This window comes from Bubalus bubalis, chromosome 9 (assembly GCF_019923935.1).
Source record: "Bubalus bubalis isolate 160015118507 breed Murrah chromosome 9, NDDB_SH_1, whole genome shotgun sequence".
In the NCBI taxonomy this organism is placed as follows: Eukaryota; Metazoa; Chordata; class Mammalia; order Artiodactyla; family Bovidae; genus Bubalus; species Bubalus bubalis.
Window position 1 is genome coordinate 28,683,828 of NC_059165.1, and position 24,661 is coordinate 28,708,488.

The following is a 24,661-nucleotide window of genomic DNA, read 5'->3' on the forward strand; positions in this document are numbered from 1 at the left end:
AAAAGATAAATCAAAGAATTGGGATAATGTGAAGCAGGCAATATAACATTTTCTAGCCATTTCCAAGACAGATACACAGACATGTGGCAATAAAAATAGAAAAGACAGAAGAGCCTGAATAAAATGAAATAAATGGAAGAGAATGAAATCGAGCACAGATTCATAGAGTCTGGGTCTACCCATTTAGACAAACCTAAAGCCCTACCTATCACACCTGAGAGAGGCTGACACCTAGTGTCTCCTGACACATTTCCAGTGACACAGACAGCATGTGTCACCTTCTATTAACCAAATATAGTCCTCACTGGTCCTACTTGTCTCATCCGAAGCAATACACATTTAAGACTCTCTCTTCACTAAGACTGACTCTTGGCTACATATTGTGGCCCTGCTGTCTTGTCTGGGCCAGTCCAGCCCTGCCCCATGTGGGCAGGGAGAGCATTCCAAACCATAGGTTGCTACAGTTGCTCCGAGTCTAAAGCAAATACAACTAAGACTCTTTCCATTTAATGACGCCAACAGGTAGAAAGGTTTAGACAATGTGGATGTACAACTGTGTGACTTCTGACTTTGACTAAATTCTGCTTGGAGAAACAACAGGTATTTGCAGGAGACAAATACTAAGGCACATTCCATGTAGACTCAACTTAACTCTTGCACATAACTCATTTTTCATCACCTCCTTCTTTGTCCTCAGTATAAACCCTTCACCAGCTTCTTCTCAGACCTTCCCAAGGTAGAGCTCACTGCTTCATGTATGGCTCTGCCTCTAATTACTATTTACTGCATTTGCATGTGTTTTTTTCTCATTATAATGTCATTAGAATGCAAGGGAGCCTGGTTGCCAAGGCAACCAGGAGTGGTGAATGCACGGCACAGCCTTTAATGAAAACTTAACCCTAGTTCGTTTAATTCCCACTGTGTTTTTTGGCTCACTTCACTTTTGTGGTTTCAAGAATGGAAATATCCTGCAGTTACCCCTTCTTATGCAGTGCTGCTCCAAGGTCTTGGGAGCATTTGTGTTGCCCTGAACATTCTAACAACACTTTATACTTCTCATAACTAACCTTGAAAACTTCCTCTGAAAACAATAAATTCTCCTTCTGATCGACAGCACTCACTGGATACAGTTCTTTGAATATCTAAAATACTTTATCTTTCTCCAGACTAAATATTCTCAGGTTTTTCAAATTCATTATGTTTTCTGCAGTCCTTATTCACCTAATGGCCCACCCCTGAAAGCATTCTAAATTATTCTACTCCTTCTATAGCATCCTGCCAATCCGGTAACCTTCTCAAAACAACACAGATTAATTTGACATGACTTCTTTTTAGCCAGCCTACAAAGGTATGCTTATCAAAGCTAGGTATAATAATAATAACAGCTTATCAGATGATCAAATCAAGACTTAAATTAAAAAAAAAAAAACTCAGTCAGGTAAAAATGATACTTAGCATGAATAAAAGCAAAATCCTAAAACTAGGCTCAAAAATCCAGCTACACAAGTACAGGAGCTCTTGCTAAACAGCAAACACAAGAGATATAGGTGCCTTCAGGTTCAATAGGAGCCAAAGTGTGACAAGCTGTCATGAAGGGATTTCTTAGAACTCAGTTTGTAATTCTTATACTTGCAGGATAAGGTAAGGAGAACAAGGTCAATAATACTGCAGAACTGTTTTAAGAAAGTAAATCTTGTATGAACCACCAACTAATGACTACAAAAATCTATTGTTTTCTGGTATCACTATCTTTCATACTATGAGGAAAGACAGAATTCGTGGGGCCAGCCATTGAAGGAAGGCAGCCTGAGGAGTTAGAAACAACAGGAACTGAGCTCTCACTTCTGAGGGAGCAGACTCGAAGAGGGGACCAGTGTGAATGCTATTGTCCAACAAAGCCAGTGGCAATGATAATAATGTTCTTTGTGCCGTCAAAAATGGTAGGCAGCAGCCACTTGAAATGCAGCAAGTCCAACTAGGAAACCACGTTTTTCATTTTATTTAACTTTACTTAATTTGAATTTCAATTTGAATAGCCACATTTGGTTAGTGGCCACCAGAGCTACATAAATGATGGGCTAGTACAGAGTAAATGTTCTGATAATAATAAGATTAGACTACATTCTATAGCTTTCCCCCAAACAAGCAACTGAAGTGGGACCCAACAACATCTGATTGCAGTCTCCAGGGAGGCCCTACTATAGTATCCATTTCAGGCCACATCCTCTACAGCAAAAGGCCAGGCCATAAGAACAATCTGCCTGAGACCAGGGGTGGGAGTTTAAAAGGAGATGGGTAGTCAGGATCACTACAGACTTGAGAAACAGTATGGCATGGAGTTAAGTACACAGACTTGAAAATCACACTACCTGATTCATGTCCCAGTTCATGTCCCTGTTCATGTCCCAGTTCTACCTTGAATAAGTATGACCTCAGTTTCTTCATCTGTAAAGTGGGGATAATAACGAGTACCATTATCAACCAGTTTAGAAAAAAAAACAAACAAACAAACCCTGAGTTAGAACCTAACACAAAGTAATTGTCAATGAGTGTTTTTTCTAAAAAGTAGGCTTCTCCTTAAAGTGTTAACTTACTGTGATCAATCCCCATGAGTGAGTCAGAGGAGGCTAAGATAACATATTTCTCCTTGCAGGCCTTTACCCTGCTATATAATTTAGAAACTATCTGAACAGCAATTTGGCTTAACCCAGCTTAGTCTGGTTCATCAACCTTCTGCCACCTACCCATTCTGCCATACTACTACGGGCCCTTGTCCCTCACATCAAGAAGACATGACACTGCACTTTCCCGGCTGGTAAACATATATCCTGAACTTACACCCTCTCTCAGTCCTTGCTTTTTACTCCATTTTCTGATAACTCTTAGATATTGAATTTGGAACCCATCATAGTTGGCATTTCTGCCTCAACCTTCCTGTCATATGATTCAGTCCAGTGCTTCCTAACCCATTTCACATCATGACACATAAAAATTCATATTTGAAAAGTATAATGAATAAACAGAGGGATATTTAGTAGTGTCTACATGAAACCTGGTTAAGAAAACTTAAACATATTTTCTTCATACTATATAATTATTATAGTCAATTCCTATTCCTACTCCCAGCCCCAGGCTAATCTACTTTCTGTCTCTATATAAAGGAGTATTTATCACTTTTCTCCACATGATGGAAACTCCTTTCTCATCATTAACCAGAACTTGGATGATTCAAATCTAAACTGGACTTCAAAAGTGTCAACATCCAGTAAAACAAATAGATCTTCCTTTACTTTCATCAACAAATGAAATGTGAAAATTTCTTATGATAATATGAATAAATTATAAATACAACTGAAATCACACTCCTTAACCAATGAAGTAGCTTTTCCTTAAGTACACAAGATGTTGCTCTACTTGTCTTAATAATTATTCTTTACTATTCAAACTGTGACACTGACTAAATGGTGGTAGTTTAGTCACTAAGTCGTGTCTGACTCTTGCGACCCCATGGACTGTAGCCCGCCAAGCTTCTCTGTCCACAGGATTTTCCAGGCAAGAATACTGGAGTAGGCTGCCATTTCCTTCTGCAGGCAATCTTCCCGACCCAGGGATCAAACCCAGATCTCCTGCACTGCAGGCAGATTCCTTACCAACTGAGCTACCAGGGAAACCCTTTAGCAATGCTGACTAAATACTACAAGTGAATCTTTCTTAATTCCTCATTTCCAAGGCCGAATTTTTTACTTGAATCCATAAACTTTATCAGTACATGTGAATACATTATCATGAGAGCCTGGTAATTTTCTACTAATTAGGTTCATTCTTTCAGCTAATTAAGTTTTTGTTTTTTTTTGTTTTGCCACCCTGCATGGCTTACGAGAGCAAGGAGTCCAAATCACTGAACCCCCAGGGAATTCCCTAAGTCAAACTACTATCTTTCAACAAATTTTCAAAGTAAGAATTGCTTACCAAAAAAAGTTCCAATTTTCCGTCTAGTTCATAAACTTTGACAAAACTCTTCACTGGACATTTACTGGCCTTTATTTAGTATGAAACAATGGAAAGTCGTATTCCAATCCCATTTCTTCACATGAAGCCAAAAATAGATGTGAGTGAAGCAGCTTCAGTTACATTAGATTCTCCCTTTTGATACATCACACTATGTGAAACTCCTATACAGGCAAACTTTTACACAAAGACTTTCTCTTTGAATAAAACATCATATGATTTGAATCTCAGTGTTTTCATGACTCTTGATGTGCAACCATTATAGCTTCCAGTCACTGCAGTCATTCTACCAGTAATACAAATTCAAGCATGTTTCCATAATACCTTATCTATTTCATACCTTAAAGTATGAATTCACCACCTGCAATATTTCATCCCCAGTAATTTGTTTTGGTACTTCTTTACAGAGAACCAATATCCTTCCTAGCATTTCTCTTTAGGAATTCTAACTGGGCTGGAATTTGGCAGTTGCTAACATGCAGATTCATTAATCTGCAATAAAAGCTCATTTGACTTAATAATTACCTGGGTTAGTTTTGTCTTTATGCCATAGGACATATCATCAATACATTTACAAATATTATCATCTGATAGTGCTACCTCTACCTCTTTTGCTTTATTTGCAAAAGTTTCCAGCCTGGCTGGTCAAATGAGGGCTTCCATCCTAGTGCAAGGCAGTTTGGCTTCAACTTTTAATGATGTGACCACTTAACTGTCTTGTTTTGATTTTTACCTTGACCTAAATACATTGAAATAGTTTATTGTTAGAAACAATCTCAAAATAGCTTTGATTTTTGCATTGCTTTTGCAAAATTTTAAAAAGCTCATCTTTCCCTGAACAGGATGAGTTTCAAAGGTGAAGTGTCAGTGCAGTTTGCTTGATATCTTGTCTTCATCTGATAACTTTTCTTTCCAGAAAGGCATTTAGGCTAAGGGGAAAAAAGTTACAGAGCACACACATCAAAGGTGGAGATAATTCTCATTTCATTACCTAATTAGTGACTTCACGGAGAAGGCAATGGCACCCCACTCCAGTACTCTTGCCTGGAGAATCCCAAGGACAGAGGAGCCTGGTGGGCTGCAGTCCATGGGGTCGCTAGGAGTCGGACACAGCTGAATGACTTCACTTTCACTTTTCACTTTCATGCATTGGAGAAGGAAATGGCAACCCGCTTCAGTGTTCTTGCCTGGAGAATCCCAGGGACAGAGGAGCCTGGTTGGCTTCCGTCTATAGGGTCCCACAGAGTCAGACACAATTGAAGCGACTTAGCAGCAGCAGCAGTGACTTCAAGTTTTTTTGATACTGTATTTCTTTGTGAAACTCATTGAAAAGTAAGTATAATATCTGTAAAATTTAAATATTCTTTAAATATTATGAAAGTGAGAGTGTTAGTCACTCAGTTGTGTCCAACTCCGTGATCCCATGGACTGTAGCTTGCCAGGATCCTTTTTCCATGGAATTCTCCAGGCAAGAATACAACAGTGTGTAGACATTCCCTTCTCCAGGGGATCTTCCTGACCCAGAGATCAACCCAGGTCTCCTGTATTGCAGGCAGATTTTTTACTGTCTTAGCCACAGAAGTCCTTAAAATATTACAATTAACTAATATATGAGCAAATATTAGAAGAAATAATAGGGCCAATAGGCTTTTACAACTACATAAAATCTACTTACAGGAATAGGAAATCTATGCTAATTAAAATGTTTTAAAAACAAACTTCATGTAAGCTCAAATGAATAATCATTGCCTTTTCTTCACTCCAAAAAATTAAAACTTTGAAATATTTTAAAAATATATATAATGCATAAACTTGTATACGATTAAAATATTTTGACAATTTATTTTCTGAAACTAGAAAGCCTTTTATGAGTCACCTTAATTAAATTACATTACATTATTATCTGAATTTTTAAAAACATTTTTTTAATTTCTAAAAACAAACATATATTATTATAAAATTCTAACAAGAATATGATTTTGGCTAATTATTAACACCAAAAGCAAAAACTAAGTACAGTAAGTAAGCAAATTAAAAAGCAACAGAATTAATGTTTTATTTAGTAACAGTATGAGAAAATGATAATAAAAGTAATGAAAATGATCATATATAAGCTCTAAGTCAGAAAAATTATAAAATGATGGTGATGATGTTGATACCAAACTAAATTAAAATTAAAATATTTACATACATTAAAAAAAATCTTAAATGATGGAAGCAATGCAAATATCCATCAAAAGATGAATGAATAAATAAAACAGTATATTTACAACATTATTCAGCCTTAAGAAGGAAGAAAATTATAACATATACTATAACATGAATGAACTCTGAGGACATTATGCTAAAGCAAAATAAACCAGTTGTAAAAGGGCAAATACATGATTCCACTTAAATGAGGTAGCAGTCAAGTTCAAAGAAAAGAAAGTAGAATGGTGGTTACTGGGGCTGGGTGGAAGGAGTTATTTTGTGAGTAAAGAGTTTCAGTTTACTAAGATGAAAAAGTACTGGAGAAGGGCACTAGGAATGACTGTCAACAATATGAATGTACTGAATACTACCAAAATGTACTACTTTCAGTTGAGTTCAGTTGAGTTGCGCAGTGGTGTCCAACTCCCTGCGACCAAATGGACTGCAGCACACCAGGCTTTCCTGTCCATCATCAGCTCCCTGAGCTTGCTTAAACTCATGTCCATCAAGTCAGTGATACCATCCAACCATCTCATCCTCTGTCGTCCCCTTCTCCTCCTGCCTTCAATCTTTCCTAGCATCAGAGCCTTTTCCAATGAGTCAGTTCTTCAAATCAGGTGGCCAAAGTACTGGAGTTTCAACTTTAGCATCAGTCCTTCCAATGAATATTCAGGACTGATTTCCTTTAGGATGGACTGATTGGATCTCCTTGCAGTCAAAGAGACTCTCAAGAGTCTTCTCCAACACCACAGTTCAAAGGCATCAATTCTTCGGCGCTCAGCTTTCTTTATAGTCCAACTCTCACATCCATACATGACTACCTGAAAAACCATAGCTTTGACTAGACAGACCTTTGTCGGCAAATTAATGTCTTTGCTTTTTAATATGCTATCTAGGTTGGTCATAGCTTTTCTTCCAAGGAGCAACTGTCTTTTAATTTCATAGCTGCAGTCACCATCTGCAGTGATTTTGGAGCCCCCAAAAATAAAGTCTCTCACTGTTTCCATTGTTTCCTCATCTATTTGCCATGAACTGATGGGATTGGATACCATGACCTTCATTTTTTAAATGTTGAGTTTTAAGCCAGATTTTTCACTCTCCTCTTTCACTTTCATCAAGAGGCTCTTTAGTTCTTCTTCGCTTTCTGCCATAGGGGTGGTGTCATCTGCATATCTGAGGGTATTGATATTATTCCCGGCAGTCTTGATTCCAGCTTGTGCTTCATCCAGCCTGGCATTTCACATGATGTACTCTGCAAATAAGTTAAATAAGCAGGGTGACAATATACAGCCTTGACGTACTCCTTTTCCTATTTGGAACCAGTCTGTTGTTCCACGTCCAGTTCTAACTGTTGCTTCTTGACCTGCATACAGATTTCTCAAGAAGCAGGTCAGGTGGTCTGGTATTCCCATCTCTATAAGAATTTTCCACAGTCTGTTGTGATCCACACAGTCAAAAGCTTTGGCATAATCAATAAAGCAGAAATAGATGTTTTTCTGGAACTCTCTTGCTTTTTTGATGATCCAGCGGATATTGGCAATTTGATCTCTGGTTCCTCTGCCTTTTCTAAATCCAGCTTGAACATCTGGAAGTTCTCAGTTCACGTATTGCTAAAGCCTGGCTTGGAGAATTTTGAGCATTACTTTGCTAGCATGTGAGATGAGTGCAATTGTGCAGTAGTTTAAACATCTTTGGCATTGCCTTTCCCTGGGATTGGAATGAAAACTGACCTTTTCCAGTCCTATGACCACTGCTGAGTTTTCCAAATTTGCTGGCATATTGAGTGCAGCACTTTCACAGCATCATCTTTTAGATTTGAAATAGCTCATCTGGAATTCCATCACCTCCACTAGGTTTGCTTGTAGTGATACTTCTGGAGGCCCACTTGACTTCGCATTCCAGGATGTCAGGCTCTAGGTGAGTGATCACACCATTGTGATTATTTGGGTCATTATCTTTTTTGTACAGTTCTGGGCCACTTAAAAATGGGTTAATATTTTTTCCCATAATTTAAAAATATTTTAATGTAAATGCTAAAAATGGTATACTTTATGTTTTATATACTTTTGTTATTTATCACAATTTTAAGAATTTTTAAAAGCTTACTAATAAATATATCACAAGCTTATAATCAGACATACTGAAATGACTCCAGATCTAATGTCAAGGGTATGTATAATGTGATGTGGATACTACAGAGAACTTTCAGGCCATAAGTACCACACCTAAAGCTTTTCAGTCCAAAATAATTAGTGAATTTATAGAGTTTACATAGGGAACTATTCAAATGGAACTCAAATATCATTTTAATTACTATAAATTTCTGAACAAGTGTACAAAACACAATGACCATAGTATCTTGAATTAACCCGTAGCCTGTGCATGGCACAGCAATGTACATGGCATGGCAGTTAGGAAACTCTGATCTAGTAAGTCAACTTTCAGCTTTCTCCTGTATCAGTTTCTCTCTCTACCAAACTCAGCATATTCTTGGACAATCCTCTGGGTAAGTCTCATCCCAGCTCCATCAGGGACTGAGACCTACGCTTCTTGCATGCTATGCTCAGGACATCTCCCTTATGGCACACCCCATTCTCAAAGGCAGGACCCAGAGAGTGGCTACCAAAAAACTAATGCATCATAAGCAATCTTAACAGAAACAGCATTTGTAACAAGGTGAATGATATGACCTTCTAAACCCCTATTTCTATGACCTATGAACATTTTTATGACTTGAGGTTATATAACATAAATCTAAACTTTATATTCTGATTGCTTGTCCAGGTATCAGCGATGAACAAAATGCATAAAAAGAGGCATGCCACAAAATGATTTTTAGTAGCACTAAGATACACTAAGTAAAAGTGAGAAGTAAATGAAACTTGTCAACTAATGCTCTTCCATTCGGAGAAGGCAATGGCACCCCACTCCAGTACTCCTGCCTGGAAAATCACATGGATGGAGGAGCCTGGTAGGCTGCAGTCCATGGGGTCGCTAAGAGTCAGACACGACTGAGCGACTTCACTTTCACTTTTCACTTTCATGCATTGGAGAAGGAAATGGCAACCCACTCCAGTGTTCTTGCCTGGAGAACCCCAGGGACGGGTGGGCTGCCGTCTCTGGGGTTGCACAGAGTCAGACACAACTGAAGCGACTTAGCAGCTCTTCCATTACTACCTCTTCTTTGTCGTCCAGGCCCACATTATATCCTATTACGGTGGTCCAAAGTTTCTGATCCATCAAAATTGCCGCAAAGTACATAACTCAACTTTCTCTGTTCTTTCCTTTCCTTCACCTAAAACCTACTGTGATTATTTGGGCGGAGTTGGGGGCGGGGGCGGGGGGGGGGGGGGGGCGGGGGGGGGCGGTAGGGAGGGGCAGGCATGCTACAGAGCATAGGCAGAGGAACCAGAGATCAAATTGCCAACATCTGCTGGATCATCAGAAAAGCAAGAGAGTTCCAGAAAAATATCCATTTATGCTTTCCTGAATACGCCAAAGCCTTTGACTGTGTGGATCACAACAGACTGTGGAAAATTCTTATAGAGATGGGAATACCAGACCACTTTATCTGCTTCCTGAGAAATCTGTATGCAGGAAAGAAGCAACTGTTAGAACTGGACATGGAACAATAGACTGGTTCCAAATAGGAACAGGAGTATGTCAAGGCTCTATATTGTCACCCTGCTTATTTAACTCATTTACAGAGTACATCATGCGAAATGCTGGGCTGAATGAAGCACAAGCTGGAATCAAGACTGCCAGAAAAATATCAATAACCTCAGATAAGCAGATGACACCATCCTTATGGCAGAAAACGAAGAACTAAAGAGCCTCTTGATAAAAGTGAAACAGCAGAGTGAAAAAATAGGCTTAAAATTCAACATTCAGAAAAGTAAGATCATGGCATCCAGTCCCATCACTTCATGACAAATAGATGGGGAAACAGTGGAAACAATGAGATACTTTATTTTGGGGGGCTCCAAAATCTCTGCAAATGGTGACTGCAGCCATGAAATTAAGACACTTGCTTCTTAGAAGAAAAGCTATGACCAACATAGACAGCATATTGAAAAGCAGAAACATTACTTTGCCAACAAAGGTCCGTCTAGTCTAAACTATGGTTTTTGCAGTAGTCATGTATGGATGTGAGAGTTGTACCATAAAGAAAAGCTGAGCACTGAAGAACTGATGCTTTTGAAATGTTATATTGGAGAAGACTCTTGAGAGTTCCTTGGACTGCAAGGAGATCAAACCAGTCAATCCTAAAGGAAATCAGTCCTGGGTATTCATTGGAAGGACTGATGCTGAAGCTGAAACTCCAATACTTTGGCCACCTGATGTGAAGAACTGACTCTTTGGAAAGGACCCTGATGCTGGGAAAGATTGAAGGCAGGAGGAGAAGGGGACAACAGAGGATGAGATGGTTGGATGGTATCACCGACTTGATGGACATGAGTTTAAGCAAGCTCCGGGAGCTGATGATGGACAGGGAAGCCTGGCGTGCTGCAGTCCATGGGCTCACGAAGAGTCAAACATGACTGAGTGACTGAACTGAACAGAGCATACACATCTTAGTTCCCCAACCAGGGGTAGAAAGAATCTGTGACCCCTACAATGGAAACACAGAGTGTTAACCACTGGACCACGAAGGAAGTCCAAATCTACCCTAATCTTTAAAAATATATTTTGGCAAGGGCCTACTTCCATTTGGACACAAGATTCTAGTCAGGTTTTTCTTATTAGATTTTCTTATGAGAATATCAACACCAACTTTCACTCAACGGTCACTAGAGCATAGGGACCTGCTCTTCATAGGAATCAGAATATCACCACTTCAGGACTTCCCTGGTGGTACAGTGGATAAAAATCCTCCTGTCAGTGCAGAGGACTTGGGTTCAATCTCTGGCCCATGAAGATTCCACATGCTGTGGAGCAACTAAGGCTCGCGAGCCACAACTACAGAACCCATGTGTCACAACTCCTGAAGCCCATGTGCCTAGAGCCTGTGCTCCTCAACAAGAGAAGCCACCTCAATGAGAAGCCCACACACCACAACAAAGAGCAGCCCCTGCTCACTACAACTATAGAAAGCCCACATGCAACAACAAAGAGCCAGTACAACCAAAATTAAATAATATTTAAAGGATATTTCCACTTCAGGTTCCACTTTCCAGCACTTAGCTCATTAACCATTTGATGTCATCAAGCTGTTTTGTTAGGGTACAGGAATTACTTTTTATTCAAATTTTAATATCTAATGTTATATAATGGGGCAAAAGGACATAAATCAACATTTGAAAATCTCATCTTAGACCAAATGCTTTTCAAACCATCTGTGGTGAAAGATCAGGATTTTTATTTCCAATCTGTCATAGACATACTTTTGTGAAAAACACTAAAAATGAATTACCAGGAAAAAAAATTAAATTGAAAAATCCAAAGCATACAGAATATGAGCCCCAACTAAAAAAAAAAAAAGAAGAAGAAGAACTATTTTTTAGAGTACTTTTAGGTTCACAGCAAATTTGAAATGAAGGTACAGAGATTTCCTGTAAATCCCCTGCCCCCACTCATGCATAGCCTCTCCCATAATCAGTATCTTTTTTTAAAATTATATTTGACAGATATAAAATTACTCTGTCAAATTACTCACAAGTTTCTAAGTACTTGTTTTCAATTTCTTTACTTGTCTCTTGCATTGGTACCAATATAGGACCACACTGAGTAGCAATGCCTCTCTTATCCCAACCCAAATATCTACCTCCATCCTATCACCAGAGGCAAACAATCCTCCCCATAAAGATGCATGAAGATAGAGAATGCCATATGCTATGGTTAGTGAGAAAGCCACTCGGGGTATATACACATCTGCCATCTATAGATTTCTAATCCATAGAAGATGATCCTTTTTCATAAGCCATTCACTAATCGAATATACTTTCAGGTTTATGAGAGTAACACAGTCTAGGTGTTTTACATGTGCCTTTCATTTTGAAACCTCTCATTTTTTTAGGGTAGTTAAAACCCATACTCTGGTTCTTGATTATTTACATAATAAAGATCCATTTAAATGCACATGCACTACACCCTCCTGAAGTCAGCAGGAGGTGAACATGAAGATCTGAGACCAAACAAAACATCTCTGTATGTGTGCAAAGCATGTTTCCATGGTGCAATTGCTTTACAAATAAGAAATAAACACTGGGTTTATAAAACTTGGAAGAAACGGTTTAATAGCTTTGACTGTTTTCCATTACAGGAAAATTTACATGCTGAAAAGTAGCAAAAACCAGTGCAAAAGAATAAACAGTGGGTGCACTTCAAGGGCTTGCCTCTTTTGAGAATCAGGAGCAAAATTGGGTTTTATTAGCTGTTTCATTAAGTTTTACTTTGAAGAAAAGCAAACAGTGAAGGCATATGTGCAATATCTGATGAAAAAGAGATTTTATTCTAAACAGTCTCTGTACAAAACTCATTAATGTAACATTAAATGTGAAGACTTGTTTAACAATTTAAGGATAATTTTACTCATCTTAGTTTATTTATAATTTCTAACACAGTTTATTTAACATATTCTAATCTTTAAATCACCATGTATACTAAACTAATACATTAAATCTGTCTTTTCAATGACATTTTGCAATAAATATCTACAGCAACTGTTAAGGGCAATTAGTATATGAAGTTTGTACAAAATTTAACACCCAAAGCTAATACAGCTGGATACTGATAACTTGAAAAATTCATGAAAACAAAACAGTTCATCTTAATCAAACTCCTAACTATAAATGCTTTTCTTTATTACAAATAGACCTTTTAATAAAAATCTAAACATTGGTGTTATTATAATCCAATATCTAAAATCCAAGCATCTAATACTGAAATTATTAAATAAAAGCTTTTTCCTCAGAGCAAATTTAGACATGCCAGATAGTCATCATATTCTCACTGGAAGAATGTGCTCAACTGCTATTTTTCCATATCAAGCCTAGGTGTTTTTAAGAAGCAACTAAAATTTCAAAGTAGGAAGAAAATATATATATATCCCAGTTCTCTTCTCTCAGCTACAAAATAACATGGGCCTCTGGTATAGAGCAGATTAAACTTTAGCTTCTAACTGAGTTAGATGAATTCAGTATTAAACTGCAAGCTGAGGGTTAAGTCCATAGTCCTTAGAAGCAGACACACATTGGTTCCAACCCTGACACTGCCTTTTACATAAAGACCAGGTAACCTTGGACAAGTCACTTAACTTCTCTAGGCCCCCATGCCTCATCTGAAGTAGATACAATAACTGCTAACTCAGAGATGTTGTGGGGATTAAATTAAATGAGATATTATATGTAAATAACAGCACAATGATGGTGTTTTGAAAATGGACTTTTCTCTTTAGAAAAAAAAATTTTACTCATTTTAATCAAAATAATTTAGTACATAATTTAAAAAGTCAAACTGTACTAAAAAGCAGTTATAACAAAAATCAGTAACCCCCTCTTTATTCCTCCCCATTCTCTGGTCAGCCTACCCAGAGGCAACCTCTTATAACTTTCCTTGTTATACCTTCTGCCATTCATCTCCAAATTCCACACATTTTCTATATATGAATTTAGATACTACCTACTGATCTATTGTGTAGATTACATATATTCAAATTAGTGTGACCTCCCAAATTAAAACATCAGAATCTTTAAACAATGACTTTAAAGGCTGGAGTAAACTCAATCTTTAAATATTTAAAGATTGGGGTAAACTCATACATTAGAAAGAATATATAGAAGAAACAGTCTCTGTCTTAAGAGCCTATGTAGTTCAAATCAATTATAATCAATGATTAAGGGATCTACTTCTCAGAGCAAAAGTATGAAATGGATTTATTTTTTCCAGTAACTGCTCTTAGCACTCCTGTGTGGAATCTTCTTTCTCACTCGATAAATGCTGCTGATCAATTGTCTTTGTTGTTGTTGTTCAGTTGCTCAGTCATGTCCGACTCTTTGCAACCCTTAGTGAGCCCAGTTTTTTACACCTCCCTATATCGTTGTCCTTCAGCAGTGCCTTTCCACACTGACTCTGAGCTTGACCCCCCCTCCACCCAAGAAAAGCTCAAATGGAGGTTTGAAAGAGTGCTTGAGTGTTTCTACTTTCTTCATTTGGACCCTAACCACTGCCATGAGAACAAGCTCAGGCCAACATGCTGAAACACAGAACCAGGCTGAATCACCCCTCTTTGTGAGGCCCTCTTAGACAAGCCAGCTCCAAGCCAATACTCAGCTGGATTGTATTGAGTTGGCCAAAAAAAGTTCATTGGGTTTTTCCATGAGATGTTATGGAAAAACCCAATGGAACATTTTGGCCAATCTCGTACATACCTAAGTAAGCCCTGTGGACATCAACTGAGCCTATCATAGGTCATCAGAATAGTCCGGCCAATTGGTAGATATTTGAGAAATAATAAATGGTGGTTGTTTTAAACCACTAAGTTTTATAATGATTTATTATGCTGTAATACCTAAGTGATATATTGTTGCTATTGTTGTTTAGTCAACAAGTCGTGTCCAACCTCTTTGTGACCCATGGACTGTATGTAGCCCGCCAGGCTCCCCTGTCTGTGGGATTTCCCAGGCAAGAATACTGGAGTGGGTTACCATTTCTTCTCCAGGGGATCTTCCAGAACTAGGGATCGAACCTGCATCTCCTGCATTGGCAGGTGGGTTCTTTATCGCTAAGCCACCAGGAAAGCCCACAGCTGATATATTAGGGATCCTTAAAAACAATTTGGTTCCATTCTATACTTTTTAGATGCTTTCAGTTATTAGAATTTGAACCTTCAGATAATTAAGACTCAATCTTATATTATTTTTGCTATTTTGAAGATTTCAGGCTCAAAATGAATTTGAAGCTCTTTTTTCCCTGTAGTTCAACCCACATTCTCTGCAGCTTAGAATGGAGAAAAGAAGCATTGTCTTGCTCAGAGAAACCTGCCTCTCACTACTTCTTCCAGAAGCCCATGGCTTGAAAACTGGAAGTAGAAAAGAAGACCTTCCCCTTACTCAACTGTATGCAGTCACAGTCCTCTCCTTGCTGTCTGCTGTTGCTCCTCTGGCTGACAATGACTGGGTGTCACTGCTCCTGCAAATGGCAGGCATGTAGCTGCTAGCTCCTTCATGAGTGATTAAACGGGCTCTTCAGAAGATCCTACAGGGACATTTACCTGATCTAGACAGTAACTATCTGTCCTCTTCCACTGCTGAGGTCCCTCTATGCCCTCCTGGCCTGAGCAGGACAAGGAAAAAATAGGTTCAGCACAGCTACTCTATGAAGTGACCATATTAAACAGATTAAACAGTATCCTCTGCCCCCAACTACTACCATCAATTCCCTTTAGTCCTGTTCCAGCAAAAAAAAAAACAAAAAAAAAAAAACACGGCAGATCAGCAAGTCCATGGAGAAATGTTCAACCAAACAATGAATGACCCCTCTCCCAACTTGAAAGTACCCCATACTCTTCACAAGTGGTTCTGTGGGGAACTAAGAGAAATTTGGGAGGGAGGGAATCGTTTCTTATTACAAACTGTGCATTTCTGCTCTGCTGAATTTTATTCTCATATTGGAATAGGGTGGAAAATGCCAGTTCTTCAGTAATGGTTCCTCTGAGCAGTCTCTGCAGGCAAGTTTCTGGCCCCAGTGGCTAGTAGATTATTCATAGCTATCCAAATATAGAAAATTAGTTACTCAAAGTCTTTTGTCCTCAGCTTGGGGCCTTAGCTGCAAATCGGGAACAAGATAAAAAGGTCCCACTCAACACACTGTTACATGGTTATTTTAAAATCTAAAGTATGCATTAAATTCTACTATACTGCATATCATTATAGAAAATTCCATTTATACAGAAATGCCAGTTTTATTAAAAAGACTGCCCTGAAGAGGTTATTTGAATGATACTTATTAACTTTTTATGTAAATTTTATGGTGTTTTCATGGATCCTAATTCATCAATTAAGGGATAAAAGAAGAACATTGGCATTGTTAGAAATTTCTCATATTTTTTCAAATAAACTTTTTGTCTAATAAAATTCTTCAAAGTGTAGATATTTTTTTTCCCCAGAAAGTCAGATATTCAATCATTCATTTAACAAATATGTCTGTGTATCTACTTTATACCCAGTGATATTCCAGCTGCTTTGGGCATATCAGCAAACAAAGATCTCTGTCCTCATAGATTAAACAGTAGAAAAGAGACATTAAACAATAAACATAATATGTATACCTGTAGCTGATTTGTGCTGATGTGTGGCAGAGGCCAACACAGTATTGTAGAGCAGTTGTCCTCTAATGGCAGACAGTTTAGAAGAACTAAAGAACCTTGATGAAAGTGAAAGTGAAGAGTGAAAAAGATGGCTTAAATCTCAACATTCAGAAAACTAAGATCATGGCATCCAGTCCCATCACTTCATGGCGAATAGATGGGGAAACAGTGGAAACAGTGGCTGACTTTGTTTTTGGGGGCTCCAAAATCACTGCAGATGGTGACTGCAGCCATGAAATTAAAAGACGCTTACTCCTTGGAAGGAAAGTTATGACCAACCTAGATAGCATATTGAAAAGCACAGACATTACTTTGTCAATAAAGGTCCATCTAGTCAAGGCTATGGTTTTTCCAGTGGTCATGTATGGATGTGAGAGTTGGACTAAAAAGAAAGCTGAGTGCCGAAGAATTGATGCTTTTGAACTGTGGTGTTGGAGAAGACTCTTGAGAGTCCCTTGGACTGCAAGGAGATCCAACCAGTCCATCCTAAAGGAGATCAGTCCTGGGTGTTCATTGGAAGGACTGATGTTGAAGCTGAAAGTGCAATACTTTGGCCACCTGATGCGAAGAGCTGACTCATTTGAAAAGACCCTGATGCTGGGAAAGATTGAGGGCAGGAGGAGAAGGGGACGACAAAGGATGAGATGGTTGGATGGCATCACCGATTCAGTGGACATGGGTTTGGGTGGACTCCGGCAGTTTGTGATGGACAGGGAGGCCTGGCGTGTTGTGGTTCCCGGGGTTGAAAAGAGTCGGATACGACTGAGCAACTGAACTGAACTGAGCTGTCCTCTAATAATTGTATTTTGTTCTATACTTCTCGAAAAAAGAAAATGAGTCTAAAAAAATAAACTCACTGAAGGAATTAAAAAAAAAAAAGTAAGTTACAGAAGGTGACTAATATTACGAGAAAAAGAGTAGAGGAGGATAAGGAAAATCAGGAGTAAGACTGTAGGTAAGGAGACCAAGTAGTTTGAAATGTTGAATAAGGTGGTCAGGGAAGCCTCAGTAAGAAGGTGACATGTGAGCGAACACATGGGATGGGAGGACAGAGAAACGGGAGCAGTTAGTCATATCTGGAAGAAGAATGTTCTAAAAGAAGGCCCAGTCAATTCAGAGACCACTCCCCAACCCCGACCCTGCCCAGGAGGTAGTGTTTGTCTGGTGTGTTTGAGGAACAGCAAGAAAGTCAGTTTGCCTGGATGGTTGTGAATGAAAGGAGGGAAGTAGGAAGTGATGTCAGAAAAGTAAGAGAGTGGGGAGGGAGCAGATCACAAAGTTTACAGGTGACTGTAAATGCTTTGGCTTTCACTTAGAATTGAGAAGTGACTGATACAATATGATTCCCATTTTAAATGGGTTACACCATAGGAATACAAGGGTGGAAGCAGGCTGATGGTTAGGTGGTTAGGAACGTAATTCTAGTAAAAGTTGATGCTTCACCAGAGCAGTAGCAGGTGTGTGTGTGTCTCAGTCATTCAGTCATGATTCTTTGCAATCCCAGGGACTGTAGCCCTCCAGCCTCCTCTGTCCATGCAATTCTCCAGGCAAGAATACTGGAGTGGGTAGCCATTCCCTTCTCCAGAGGATCTTCCTGACCCAGGAATCAAACCCATGTCTCCCACCGCTGCAAGCAGATTCTTTAACATCCAAGCCACCTGGGAAGTAAGGGAGATAATGAGAAATGGTCTGATTCTAGGTATCAGAATACCTAGAAGGTGGAGGCAACAGGATGGGGAATAAGAGAGAAATACAGAAGTGAAGGATATCTCCAGCAGTTCAAACAACTGAAAAACTGGAATTGCCATCAGTTGAAAGGAGAAAGTCTGGGTGATAGTGGGTGAGCAAGTCTGGGAGGAGATTTATTAGAGTTTAATTTTGGACATGTTGAGACTAAGTGGAGACATCAAAGTAGAAACGTTAAGTAAGAAGTTGGCCTTATGAATCTGGAATTCAAGAGAGAAGTCTGGACAAGAGGTATACATTTAGGAGTAATTACCATTTGTTACAATTTAAATGATGACCTCCAAGGTCATGAGATTAGCTAAACAAGAGAACAGGACCTGAGCACTAACATTATGAGGTTGTGGAAAAAAGAAAAAACAGAAAAGGAGACTAAAAAAGAATGAAGAATAATTTAGGCAGTAAATCAAAAGAGTAAGGATACCAAATGAATATATCAAGGAGAAAAGTATGATCAGTCCTTGTCAAATACTACTGAAAGATCAAACAATTTACCAGAGTTTAGCAGCAATAAACTTAGAACTCACTGATGACATTACATAATAACACTGGACCCAATGATTCATTCTACTAATAAGGAATATTACTTATTAAGTGAAATTTCTTATAAAACAAATAGGTTTTTAAATACTAGTCAATGACCCACTGTGAAATGAAATATAATGAAATGTATTTACACGAATAAAAAATCTGGCAGAATTCCAGTTTATATGATTTTAATTCAATTTTTAAAAAATGCATATAGAGTGCCTACTATGCTAAGCACCAAGGATATAGAAACAAAATTCCTGTAGTCAAGGAGCTTTGAGACTACCATGGAGAATCAGATACAGATAACCACCATATAAAACCATGCATCAGTTCTATGAAAACACAGAGGAGAAGAAGGCATCTAAGCTAAACTTAGGATCAGTGTTACCTATCTGCTTAAATTTAATCTCTAAAAAATATTTAGTGATAATGGGCAAAAGACTTAACCAAACAAATCACAAAGGATAGTATGATAAACTAACAAACATGAAAAGGTGCTCAAATGAACTAGTTTTTAGAAAAATGGAAATTAAAATCACCCTGTGGCCTCAGGAGACTGGATGCCAAATCTCCAAAAAACAACTTTGAAAGTGTTTAAAATTATTTTTTAAAAAGTAACCATTTCAGGAATCTGGTAATCAACCAAAATCAAACACAGTAAGAAGCACTTATTCATGAAACACTGCTGAAATTAGGGTAAGAACAGTGGGACTCTGTGACACTCCTGCCTGGGGCTGCTACTATCCCTCCCCTGTGGTCAGTGGTCAGGGCGAGTGGTCTCCCTAGACTGCAAGCTAGGGCAGCTTCAAGGCTGGAAAGACTCAAATTGTTTTGGAGCCAAAGATGAAAATATGCAGTCTAGCAGCATCACCAGCAGAAGTAGCAATCTCAGGAGCAAGTCTGAGGTAGCCATCCCAGTTGGGACAAGCAGCCTCCCAACAACAAAACCAAAAGGTAAAATAGGTAGATTCTGCGAAAGAGAGACCAAGAGGGTCTTGAACTCTGCTAACAACTCTGGCTGCCTCCCACCCACATACCTCAAGAAAACTACACTGTCTTCAAGTCCCGGGCTGATGGTGAGGTTGTTCACATGAACAGAGGACATGGGAGAAACTAGAAAGCAGGGCAGAGTATAAACCTGTCTGAAATTTGAATGTGCTCCCCATCCCACACACGGATCCTTCAGGAAGGGTGGAAGTCTTACTCCATCCATCATGCTCAGGTGTCCCAGCATAACCTCTGTCCACTTGCTGACCCTAAAGCTATGCATAAATGAATGCTGAGCAAACAAAGTCAGACTCAAAAGAATATATCTTTTGGGGGCATGAGCTTCATATGCTTAGATAAGGAGCCTGAACTATATCCTGAAATAACAAAGCATCACTAAAGGATTTTAACCAGGGAGTAATGGATTGGAATTGTGTTTTATAGACAGATCACTGTGTTAGGGTGGAAGTCAGGTTGGCAGAGTACAAGATCAGAGACAGAAAGCAGAAACAACGATCTAAGCCAAAACGGTAGCAATGGAAAAGGAGGACAGAGGAGGCAGAGGTAAGTCAATGTGAGAGATTTTTAAGTGAATATAATGATCCAAAAGGTCTAGGTATTGAGGAGACAATGAATGTAAAATTCTTCAGTTTTATGGCCCGAGCCAGAATGATGGTAGAGCCGTCTACTAAAACAAAGATTTCAACTGAGAAAAGGTTGAAAGATATGAGCTCAAATTTGATTATGTTAAGCTTGAGGTTACAGAAGTCTAAAATGTATGAGATCACTTATGTAACTAAACTTTGCATAAAGACTATTATTAATATTTAGAAAAATAATATTATATATGAAATATGGTATTGTAGTGTTCAAAGACCTGGGTTCTTGCTCCAGTTGTAACTCAAACTTGGGCAAGTCAATTGTTATCTTGGTGCCTAAGTTTATTCATTTTTTCAAGTTATCCTAACACAAAATGAAGAAAAGAAGACTGCTATATACTTACAAAGTGATGCTATAAAACAAGAATACATGTTATTGCTGTTACAGCACACAATTAGTTCTGGAAATTGTCACAAAATGAAGTCATAAATATCGGAAAAGAAACCATATTTTTGCTATGTCAGATGACATGGAAAGCACCAAATTATTATTTTCAAAAGCACTAGATGTAGTAAGACAGTTCATTTAGGTAACCAGTTGCAAAATATATCCAGCAGAATCAATCTTTAAAGTGAGCATCTATTCTGTTTCTAAAAGGAAAGACAATGTTGCAGATATGTAATTTCACTCCAATATTTTAAATTTAAAACAGCAACCATTAAAATCCCAATTGGGAAATACAGCAACACATGTTTAAGAGAACCTAAAAATGAAAGCCTACATGTGAAGGAAATTCAGCAAAGCAACCACAATTGTATTAGAGTAATGCGATTCTTTTATGATTTTTTTTCTATCTCTCCAAACATTAAAGATCAGGGTAATGTTGTCTGTAACTGGAGGCCTAGTCCAAGGCTTTTGAAATAAGCATTTCTGAGTTCAAGCATGAAATTAACTCGTAAGAGATCAGAGCAGATGGTCAAATTACCCTAAAAGAGAGAGAACAGCTCCCCAGTCTAACTATAATCAAACAGCAACCAAAAGAGACGGGTCAGTTATGAAAACTCAAAAAAAAAAAAAAAAAAGATCAGTGGAGGAAATACTGGCATTGCCCACTACACTGTTCAAGAAAGAGATTTTTACCCTACATACTTTAAACAATTTGGCCTCAAATGGTAAGATTATTCCTACTGCAGAGCAAGATGTATGATGCCACTCTTATATTGTGCCACTAAATGTTTCATACAACTATACATGAGAATTTGTACTCATTCTGTATTCATGCAGTTGTGATTTGTTCACCTACAAAACAAAATGAATCGTGATGACAGAAGCATTCTGATTCATTTGACAATTCTATTCATTATAAGTTAATAAACTAGATTCTGATATATATATATATCAATTTATTAATTATATATATATATATAGTTTATTCAGAGAAGGCAATGCACCCCACTCCAGTACTCTTGCTTGGAAAATCCCATGGACAGAGGAGCCTATTAGGCTGCAATCCATGGGGTCGCTAAGAGTCGGACACAACTGAGCGACTTTACTTTCACTTTTCACTTTCATGCATTGGAGAAGGAAATGGCAGCCCACTCCAATGTTCTTGCCTGGAGAATCCCAGGGATGGGGGAGCCTGGTGGGCTGCCGTCTATGGGGTCACACAGAGTCGGACACGACTGAAATGACTTAGCATAGCATAGCATAGCATAGTTTATTAACTACATTATATATATGTATTATATATATGGGGCTTCCCTGGTAGCTCAGCAGTAAAGAATCTGCCTGCAATGCAGGAGACACTCATGGGTTCAATTCCTGGGTTGGGAAGATTCCCTAGAGAAGGAAATGACAACCCACTCCAGTATTCTTGCCTGGGAAATCCCATGGATGGAGGAGACTGATGAGCTAGAGTCCACAGGGTCACAAAGAGTGAGCTATGACTGGAGAGACTTAGCATACACACACACACACACACACACACACACGTATCTCAGAATATAAATGTCAAAGGATATGTGTGTGTGCATGTGTGTGTATACATATATTATTTGACATTGCTTGATGTGGATCCCTCTTTGAGAGATAGCTCCATTCCATTCTATCTGAATCTGTGGGTCAGATACTGAGCTTTATAAATTTACCAATATTAACTCTCTAGGAGGCTTTTTGAAATACACCCTGCCAGTCTGCCCAATGAACCCAAACATCACAGTTAGCCAAAAATGTGCTTTTAAGTGTTAGATGTGCACAATTACTATCATTGTTTAAATTCAACTGATAAATTTATAAAGAATTACAGCTTTCCTTTCTCTGATACTCTTGATAAGCTTTAAAAATGGTGTTCAAAAATATTTAATTCACAAGTGATACAACCTGTTCTTCTTGAAATGATTGCTTAAGATTTGCATATGCTTAAGTGACAGATCATATCATAACACACAATAAATTATGAATGAAAAATCTAGTGTAACTGACTATGAGTCAATATTTATTACGAAAACACAGCATGTTGTTCCAAGTGCATTTTTCTCCTAATCTCCAAAGATAAGCTAAAAAAAAAAAAAAACTCTACTTCAGCCTAATCAAAAGACTATGTGAAGGCAATATATCTAATCTTTATCTAGAGACATTTGGGGCCAGAAACAATATTTCAGTAATTCACAGTAGATGACTTGAGCAAATACAGCATTATACTAAAACTAATAGCAATAATGGCTCACAACCACCCTAAAAAGGATTAATACAGGGATATATAAAAAATTAATAAGCTGAAAGAAGAAAAATAAAAGTTAAGCAAAACTAAGTATTTCAAACCAACAAATGCATTTATTTGTTACTCACATAAAAAACTGTGGCTCAGCTGGTAAAGAATCCACCTGCAATGTGGGAGACCTGGGTTCGTTTCCTGGGTTAGGAAGATCCCTGGAAAAAGGAAAGGCTACCCACTCCAGTATTCTGGCCTAGAGAATTCCATGGACTGTATAGTCCATGGGGTTGCAAAGAGTCAGACACAACTGAGAGACTTTCACTTCACTTCACATAAAAAAAGATTATACTTATGAAGCCTGTAGGAAATGCCTGTTCTTCTCATAAACTTTAAAATTGTCACTAAATTTTAGCAAGGAATCTAAGGATATTATGTACACAGAGATCAAAAAGTGTAAGTAGATAGTTAATATTTCACCTTTAAAATAAAAATCCTCATTCCAACAGCTCAATGTATAAAAATCACAAAAATTAACGGGTAGGAAAAATAACTGTACTTAAGATATTAATTCTATTGGTTTAGTCACTAAGCTGTGTCTGACTCTTTGTGACCCCAGAGATTGCAGCCCACCAGGCTCCTCTGTCCATGGAATTTCCCAGGCAAAAATATTGCAGTGGATTGCCATTTCTTTCTCCAAGGGATCTTCCAGACACAGGGATCAAACCCATGTATCCTGTATTTTATTTTATTTTATTTTATTTTATTTCAAGTAGTCTCCTGCACTGCAGGCAGATTTCTTTAACGACTGAGCCATAGGGAAGTCCCCATTAATTCCACTATTTACTTTCTAATTTGATTATGTTTCTGATAGAAATATCCAGTTGGACTTATACAGTATGAGCAAATTTGAGACTGGTGAAAATCTAGTCTTATCAGACATACATTTAATCCTCCTTAATAATGTTGTGCTTCAAAATAAAAGAAATGAAATCTCTTAACAGAATGAGGCCATATAATTCAAGATGTCATCATTTAACAGAAATTCACCCCCAACTCTGTTTAGTCCTCTACTTCTTAACATCCCAACTCAACATTTGTAGAAATAATGGGTGAATTTGGAAGACTTCATGCTAAACAAAATGACAGTCACAAAAAATAAATACTGTTTGATTCCACTTATGTGAGATAACTACAGTAGTCAAATTCATAGAAAGTAGAAGGATGGTTGCCAGGGGTTAGGATGTGGGGGAACGAGTAGTTAGTATTTAATGCGTGTAGAGTTTTGATTCTGTAAGATGAAAAGAGTTCAGGAACTTGGTTGCACAGCAATGTGAACTGCACATTGGTCTGCTGAGCTATACACTTAAAAATGGTTAAGATGATATATTTTATGTCATGTATAGGTATTCTCCTATAATTTTTAAAATAAATAAATATTTCTTTAAATAATCTTTTAGGTCTCTAGAGTCTTTTCCTGAGTTCATTCATTAATTTAATATTAATGATAAATAAATTTAGAGTGTACTTGAAGAATCCATAATTTTAAGACAAACAGGGGGAGGGAAAAAAGAAAGCCAACTTAA

General features: G+C 38.0%; 1 protein-coding gene across 4 annotated transcripts in view; it reads right to left on the minus strand.

Annotated features, from left to right (window-relative positions):
- The window catches only part of ATG10 (autophagy related 10), a 259,931-nt gene that overhangs the window by 206,162 nt on the left and 29,108 nt on the right, over positions 1–24,661 (minus strand). The window contains exon 2 of one of the 4 annotated variants that reach the window (XM_006059354.4): positions 2,370–2,445. The exons of the other annotated variants lie outside the window; for them this stretch is intronic. Within the exon in view, the coding sequence (XP_006059416.2) occupies positions 2,370–2,402 (33 nt within the window). The 5' untranslated portion in view covers positions 2,403–2,445. The remainder of the gene's footprint in view (positions 1–2,369; positions 2,446–24,661) is intronic. 4 annotated transcript variants of the gene reach the window in all.